The 7,773-nt window shown below is 55.7% G+C and overlaps 2 protein-coding genes across 2 annotated transcripts; both read right to left on the reverse strand.

The window, feature by feature from the left end:
• Positions 1–725: 725 nt before the first annotated feature.
• Positions 726–2,072, reverse strand: LOC136302986 (loricrin-like). Its single transcript, XM_066206570.1, has 2 exons — positions 1,895–2,072; positions 726–1,831 (listed from the first exon to the last, which is right to left on the reverse strand). Exons 1-2 carry the CDS (start codon positions 2,070–2,072, stop codon positions 726–728), a joined length of 1,284 nt encoding a protein of 427 aa, XP_066062667.1.
• A 2,690-nt stretch (positions 2,073–4,762) lies between these two features.
• LOC136302982 (uncharacterized) lies at positions 4,763–6,481 on the reverse strand. The gene has a single exon (XM_066206563.1). The coding sequence runs from the start codon at positions 6,479–6,481 to the stop codon at positions 4,763–4,765; it is 1,719 nt and encodes a 572-aa protein (XP_066062660.1).
• Between the last annotated feature and the right edge of the window lie 1,292 nt (positions 6,482–7,773).

Raw genomic sequence — 7,773 nt, forward strand, 5'->3', positions numbered from 1 at the left:
GATGATTTTGGGAGTCCTTTTTGAGAGGATTTTCCCAGTTTGAGAGGAAAGCTCTGGGCTGCATCCAAAGGAGAGTTGGGCAGGATGGTGAGGGAGGGTTTTTTCCCTCTGCTCTGGTGAGATCCCACCAGGAATGCTGAGCCCGGTTCTGGTGTCCCCAGCAGAAAAGGAACGAGGAATTGTTGGAGCAAGTCCAGAGGAATTGGATAAAGGGGCTGGAGCCCCTCCCCTGTGGATCCAGGCCAGGAATTTTGGGAATGCTGAGCCTGTGGAGAGCCCAGAGCCCCTCCCAGGATCTGCAGGGGCTCCAGGGAAGCTGGAGAGGGATTTTTCCTCAGGAACTGCGGGCACGGGACACGGGGAATGGGGTCAGGATGAAAGAGAGGAAATTTAGTTTGGATATAGGAAAAATCGATTGATGAGCACCTGCCCCAGCACCAGAGGCTGGAGAACATTTCCCAGCAGAAATGTTTTGATTATTTTGATTATTATCATCATTATTAAACGATTATTCATCTCTGGGAAGAAAAACCGGCAAAGGGGGAAAGCAAACCTCACAAAACCAGTTTCCGTCCCGTGCACAGAAATCTTTATTTCCCGTCACATTCATGGCACAGATGGGGCCACCAGGGAGTTCACAGCACAAGGGACGCAGCACCAAGGGGACACGAGGGACGGGGACGTGCTGGGAGCAAGCTCAGAGAACTGGAGCTGCCCGGGGGCTGTCACTTCTGCTGGCAGGGCCAGTAGGAGCTCTGCTTGGTCTGGTGGGACACCACGCTGGGGATGACCATGGGACATTTCTGCTGGCTGGAGCCCCCGCCGCCACCTCCCGAGCTGATGATGATGGTCTGGCCCGAGGAGCTGCCGCCGCCGGATCCGCCACCGCAGCACCCTCCTCCTCCTCCTCCTCCTCCTCCTCCTCCCATGATGATCTTCCCTCCTGAAGAGCCACCACCGGATCCCCCTCCGCAGCACCCAGAGGAGCCTCCTCCTCCTCCTCCTCCGGAGCTGATGACGATTTTCTGGGCTGATCCCCCACTGCCACCACCGGATCCTCCACCGCAGCATCCACCTCCACCTCCACCTCCCATCATGCTCTTTGAGGAGCCACCGCTGGATCCTCCTCCGCAGCATCCAGAGGAACCACCTCCACCTCCGCCTCCAATGATGATCTTTGAGGAGCCACCACTGGAACCTCCTCCGCAGCATCCACCGCCACCTCCACCTCCACCTCCCATCATACTCTTTGAGGATCCACCACCGGATCCTCCTCCACAGCATCCACCACCACCTCCACCTCCCATCATGCTCTTTGAGGAGCCACCACCGGATCCTCCTCCACAGCATCCACCACCACCACCACCACCACCACCACCACCTCCCATGATGATCTTCATCCCAGAAGAGCCACCGCCAGATCCTCCACTGCAGCATCCACCACCACCTCCACCTCCACCTCCCATCATACTCTTTGAGGAGCCACCACTGGATCCTCCACAGCATCCACCTCCACCACCACCTCCACCTCCCATCATACTCTTTGAGGAGCCACCACCAGATCCTCCTCCACAGCATCCACCACCACCACCACCTCCACCTCCGCCTCCCATGATGATCTTGGTTCCTGAAGATCCACCACCGGACCCTCCTCCCATGCCACCCCCACCGCAGCATCCACCTCCACCTCCACCACCTCCCATCATGCTCTTAGAAGATCCACCACCAGATCCACCACAGCATCCTCCTCCTCCTCCTCCTCCTCCTCCTCCCATGATGATCTTTGCGGAGCCACCGCCAGATCCTCCACCGCAGCATCCACCTCCTCCTCCTCCTCCTCCTCCCATCATGCTCTTCGAAGATCCACCACCGGATCCCCCTCCACAGCATCCACCTCCTCCTCCTCCTCCGCCGCCAGAGCTGATAATGATCTTCTGGGCTGATCCTCCGGAGGATCCTCCACCACCGCAGCAGGATCCTCCTCCGCCGCCGGAGGAGCTCTGGGACTGGTGGCCGCCCTGGCAGCAGCAGCAGCAGCCGCAGCCGTGGCACCCGCTCTGTCTGGAGCACATCTTGGAGCAGTGACCCTGCGAGGAAAAGCTTTTTACTTCAGGGCAGGGAATTCACGAGAATTTCCCAAGGCCTGTGACCCTGGTCCAGACCAACGCCACTTTGAAGTGTTCAGGATCATCTTTTAGAGACTTTTATCCCAAAGTTGCCCCATCTCCTCATCCCAAAGCCGTTCCATCTCAATGCTGAGGAGAGACAACCTCCAGCAGCACGGGCTGATCCCGCTTCTGTTTGGTCTGGTGGGACCAAGGCACCCACGAGAGATTTAAATTCATCCCACCGCCACCCACCGGATGTTTTTTTCACCAAAACTTTTGCGTTTTGGAAAGGAAAGGAAGAGGAGAACCCCTCCCTCGGGCAGACCTGGACTCACCCTCCTCAGCTCTGAGCACGGAGACACCTCAGGGCGAAGCCGAGCGAATGAAGCACCCCCTGAGACCCACCACCTTTTATACGGTTTATCGGGAAGTGAGGCATGCCCAGGAATGGTGACAGCCTTATTTACCAAACAAACTCTCCTCCTCCATCCCACCTGCCCTGACTCACTGCGTGGGGACGATGCCTCTCGCCTGCATCACTTCCTCGGCCGCCCTGCATCCGTGGCAGCTCCCACACGTGAGCTCGGATCCTCTGCTCGGATCCCGGGGCTCCGGGCGGATTTCGGAGGTTGCCACCTCCTCTTCAGCCGGGAGATGATGCTGGTGGCCCACACCAGGGGTTGGGGAGCCTGGTTTTATTGAGGGGGATTGGTGGGGGGTCTCTTTCACCTCGGGATATTCCGTGATTCCACCACCCCATGGAGATTCCCAGGGGAATCCTGGTGTTTTTGGGGATCCCCCGTGACCATGGGAGATTTCCCACCACAGCAGCGAAGGGTTGATCGGGGATTTTCTGTTTGATTTCACCACCCTGGAGCAAAGCAGAGGTCAGGAAGGCCCCTGACGCTGTTTTACACCACAAGGACACAAAGACTCTGAACTTCAGAAGGCTGAAAATGACTTTTTATTTTTGGGACGTGTCTCTTTTTTTATTCTATTCCAGAGACCAATTTGGTTGGTGACAAGAAGACAAACTTCTTCAATCACGTTGGTCAGACCAGAGGGACATCAAGAAGAGAGTCCCTCCCAGGGAAAGAAATGTAAACAATTTGCCAAAACACGTCTCTTGTTTCCAGAAAATTCCCTGGGAAAGGAATTTCAGAAAACCAAAACATCTCAGGCTACAGTGATGGAGATGGAAGGGTGCCAGACCCAACATCCCCCCCAGAGCAGCAGCATCTCCATGGATTTGGACCAAAAAGGATGAATTCCTGCTCGTTTTGGGGATGATTCTGGCGTTTCCAAAGAAAAAAAAAACCCAGGATTTGAGGCTGTGCCGTGCTCCTGCTGCCACCCTGGGAATTTCTGGAATTTGGATCCCGGTTTTCTTCCTCCTGGGGCTATTTTTGGGTTCGGGGATTTTTCACAGCACCGTCCCCACCCTCCCCTGGAGTGGGGACCCCAAACTCTGGCTTGGCTCTGTGCCAGCAACCTCAGTCCTCGTGCCGCTGGAATTTCAGCGCCCTCGATGGCTTCCCATGATAAAATCCCAGGAAATTCGGCCATTCCCAGGAAATTCCCAGGAAAAGAGGCAGCACTGGCTGGAGGGGCTCATCTGGATGTGTTTTGAGGTGTTTTTGCCTCACTGAGGTCCCCGGGGGGGGAGAGGGCAGAGGGTGGAGGGGCAGGAGAAGCCGTTACAATCCTGGGTCACTCCTGGGACAATTCCAGGTGTTCGTCACCTGCCTCCCCGTAGGACAATTCTGAGTTTAATTCCCTTTCCCTGCTAATTGCCCAGAGCAGACCACATCAAAGAGATCCCAGCCCACAGGGAAACTCCTCCCTCTGGAGATTCACACCCGGAGCTGTGTTTCGGCCCTGTGGGGATGAGGAAATCCCCAGGTGTTCCGAAAGGCCTCGCAGGAGTCCTGGGCCTCTGGTTCCACTGGGAATTCAGAGCTGGAAAAGTGTTTGGAGAACCCCTTTTCATTTCTCCCCAACTTGGTGGGAGCACCAGGAGCTTCTGCACCACCTCACGAAGGGGTCTGAGCTTCTCCCACCCCGGTAACTGCCCCTGGAAAAACTTCCTTCACAGCAGAATTTTGTCATTTTCTCTCTCCGAACCCACCCAGAACTTTCTTGGGCATCGCCAGAATTTTGGTGAGGTGGAGAAACCCCAGCGATCAACTTCCTCTGACAGGCAAAAGTCGGGATCATCATCATCGAGAGACATTAAAAGATGACCTGGGAGTATTCAGTGAACCCCAAATCTCTTCTGCTGTTGGGTTTCAGCGCAGTTTTGCTCTGGAGCTTTACTCCAACAGCTCTGGAATCAAACCAGGGATGGAAAAGAAGGAACTGGAGCCGGGAAATCCAACCACTCACACAGAGAACTCTCTAGAACTGCGAGTTTTTATTGTCTGGTGCAAGCAGTTGAAAAAGTGAGGCAGGAACAGGCACGCAACAGCCCTGGCTGGAATTACACATCAAAGGTTCCTGTCAGGGGGAGGGAGAAGGGAACAACGCGAAATAATCTTAAATTTTTAAATAATCTTAAATTTTTAAATAATCTTAAATGGAACGGGGGGAGGAAATGTGAGGAATCTTCATCTGCTGGGCTTTTCCTGGGTGTCAGAGTCCTTCTGGCAGCCTCTCTACTTGTGCTTGGTCTGCGGTGGCCAGCAGATGGGCTGGGTCTGCTGCTGCATGGACATTCCACCGGAGCTGGAGGAGCCACCTCCACCACCTCCTCCACCACCCCCAATGATGACCACGGGACCCTGGCCCTGGTGGCCCGAACCTCCTCCTCCTCCTCCTCCTCCTCCCCCAATGCACACGGGCCCTTGGCTTTGCTGCCCTGAACCTCCTCCTCCTCCTCCACCACCACTAATGATGATGGGACCTTGGCCCTGGTGGCCTGAACCTCCTCCTCCTCCTCCACTGCCACCTCCAATGCAGATGGGACCTTGACCCTGGTGGCCTGAGCCACCTCCTCCTCCTCCTCCACCACTAATGATGATGGGACCTTGGCCCTGGTGGCCTGAGCCTCCTCCTCCTCCTCCTCCTCCCATGCCACCGCCACAGATGGAACCTTGGCCTTGGTGGCTTGAGCCACCACCACCACCACCAATAATGATGGGGCCTTGGCTTTGGTGACCACCACCTCCTCCTCCTCCACTGCCACCTCCAATGCAGATGGGACCTTGGCCCTGGTGGCCTGAACCTCCTCCACCTCCTCCACCACCTCCTCCTCCTCCACTAATGATGATGGGGCCTTGGCCCTGGTGGCCTGAGCCACCACCACATCCACCTCCTCCTCCTCCGCCACCTCCTTTGCCGCCACCACCACCACCACTAATAATGATGGGACCTTGGCTTTGGTGACCACCTCCTCCTCCTCCTCCACTGCCACCTCCAATGCAGATGGGACCCTGGCCCTGCTGCCCTGAGCCTCCTCCTCCTCCTTTGCCACCACCACCACCACCACCACCACCACCACTAATGATGATGGGACCTTGGCCCTGTTGCCCTGAGCTACAACATCCACCACCTCCTCCTCCGCCACCTCCTCCTTTGCCGCCACCACCACTCCCACCACTAATGATGATGGGACCTTGGCCCTGTTGCCCTGAGCTACAACATCCACCACCTCCTCCTCCTCCTCCTCCTTTGCCACCACCACCACTCCCACCACTAATAATGATGGGGCCTTGGCTTTGGTGGCCACCACCACCACCTCCTCCTCCTCCACTGCCACCTCCAATGCAGATGGGACCTTGGCCCTGGTGGCCTGAGCCACCACCTCCTCCTCCTCCTCCCTTGCCACCACCACCACCTCCTCCACTAATAATGATGGGGCCTTGGCTTTGCTGGCCACCACCACCACCTCCTCCTCCTCCTCCGATGCAGATGGGCATGTGGCTCTGGTGGTCAGAACAACTTCCTCCTCCTCCACCACCACTAATAATGATGGGACCTTGGCTTTGCTGGCCACCACCACCTCCTCCTCCTCCTCCTCCACCCATAATGCAGATGGATCCTTGGCTCTGCTGGCCTCCTCCTCCTCCTCCTCCTCCTCCACCTCCTCCTCCTCCACAGGAGGACGATGCCATGTGAGTCTGATAAATGATCCCGCCACCGCCACCGCTGCCACCGCCGCCGCCGCCGCCGCCGCCGCCACAGCATCCTCCTCCTCCTCCGTGGCAGGACGATCCCTGGCTCTGCTGTCCCATGGATCCTCCACTGCTGTGGCATCCTCCTCCTCCTCCTCCGCTGTGGCAGCAGCAGCCGCAGCTGCCGCCACCGCCGCCATGGCAGCCCCCGGATTGCTCAGACATCCCTTGGCCGTCGCCTTTCTGCTGGTGGGAGCCCATGGTCCGTGTGGTGGGACTGCTGGAGAGACACAAAAACCGGCCCTGAGCGCTCCCAGGGGGAGGGAAAGTTGTGTTACGGGACACCCCATCCACCCCCATCCAGCAGGAATTGTCGTCTCTTCCTTCCTCCGCACCTCTGACTGATGGAAAGGTTGTCAGTTTAAGGAAATAGCGAAATAAATCTGTGAAGTTTTCAGCTTATTCCATCTACAGAACCTCCTTATCAAGATAAAACTGTGGGGTGGGTTTTTTGTTTTCTTTTTTCCATCTAGGACAACAATAATAACTCCCTCCTGCACCTTAAGGAATTAATGAATTAAACTGAAAGTCTGTGAAGCTTTCAGCTTATTCCATCTACAAAGCCTCCTTACACAGATACAACTGTTCTCTTTTTTTAAAATCTATCATTCCTTAATAACTCCCTCCCGCAGCAGGTGTGTCAGAGGCCGTGGTACCCCAGAATTGTCCTCATCCAGATGTGGTTTGGGAATTTTGAGAGGTCTGCGCTGCTCAGGGATGGGGATTTCATATTCCCTGGCCGCAGGAAAGAACTGGGCTCGTCGTTTGCATAACAACGACTGGATGGTGCTTTGAAATTCTTCAGTCCCGCTTTCAAAGGAGCTCAGTGTTTCATGTCTCCTCCAAAAGGAGAAGGAACAGCCTGTGGAAAAGCTGTCAGCGATGCAAAAGAAGGGGAAAAAAAAAAAAAAAAAGGAAAAAAAATTTTAAAAGCTCAAAACTTCAGCAGCTCCGGGGCAGCACTTGCAGGGTTTGATGGGCGTCTGTCCCCCGAGGGATGCTCTGAAGTTTGAGCGCTCCTTCAGCACTTAATCCCCACCCTGGCCACGTCCTCGTCTGCCGGCAGCAGGAATTGATGTTGCTGCGGAGGGAAAGGACCTGCTCTGAAAGGAAAGGATCAGCAGGATCCGGTGTCCAAACACCTGAGGCGAGAACGGCTCCTCCAAGAAGCAAAAGTGATTAAAAAAAAACCCCAAAAAACCCCAAACAACCCTTCCCCATCCAGATAAAAGGCTGGAAAATGAGGATGGAGCCCCGCTTTGTGTTTCTGTTCCTCTGTTTCCCACTCTTTGCCGAGTCCCCTCAAACCCTCTTTTTCCCCGTCCTTTCCCCTGAGGTTGGTTTCCCAAGAATATTCCGGAGTTGTGTGTGTTTGTGGTGGCAAACAGAGGAACCCAAAGGGCTCCAAAGCCCAGATTTTCCATGGCCCCGCTCTCTCCTTCTCCCGTGTGGTTCCATGATCCCTGAACCGGTAGGAAAAAATCAAAACCACA

This window comes from Chamaea fasciata, unplaced genomic scaffold (genome assembly GCF_029207755.1).
Source record: "Chamaea fasciata isolate MVZ Bird 193981 ecotype frontalis unplaced genomic scaffold, bChaFas1.0.hap1 SCAF_31, whole genome shotgun sequence".
Lineage (NCBI taxonomy): Eukaryota > Metazoa > Chordata > Aves > Passeriformes > Sylviidae > Chamaea > Chamaea fasciata.

What these genes read in the sequence shown, in the direction of transcription:
- LOC136302986 (XM_066206570.1), bottom strand. Translation starts at nt 2,072, where the DNA reads ATGTGCTCCAGACAGAGCGGGTGCCACGGCTGCGGCTGCTGCTGCTGC. An exon ending in CGGCGGAGGAGGAGGAGGAG is followed by an intron (nt 1,832 to 1,894) that starts GTGGATGCTGTG and finishes GAGGAGGAGGAG; the next exon opens with GAGGAGGAGGTGGATGCTGC.
- LOC136302982 (XM_066206563.1), bottom strand. Translation starts at nt 6,481, where the DNA reads ATGGGCTCCCACCAGCAGAAAGGCGACGGCCAAGGGATGTCTGAGCAA.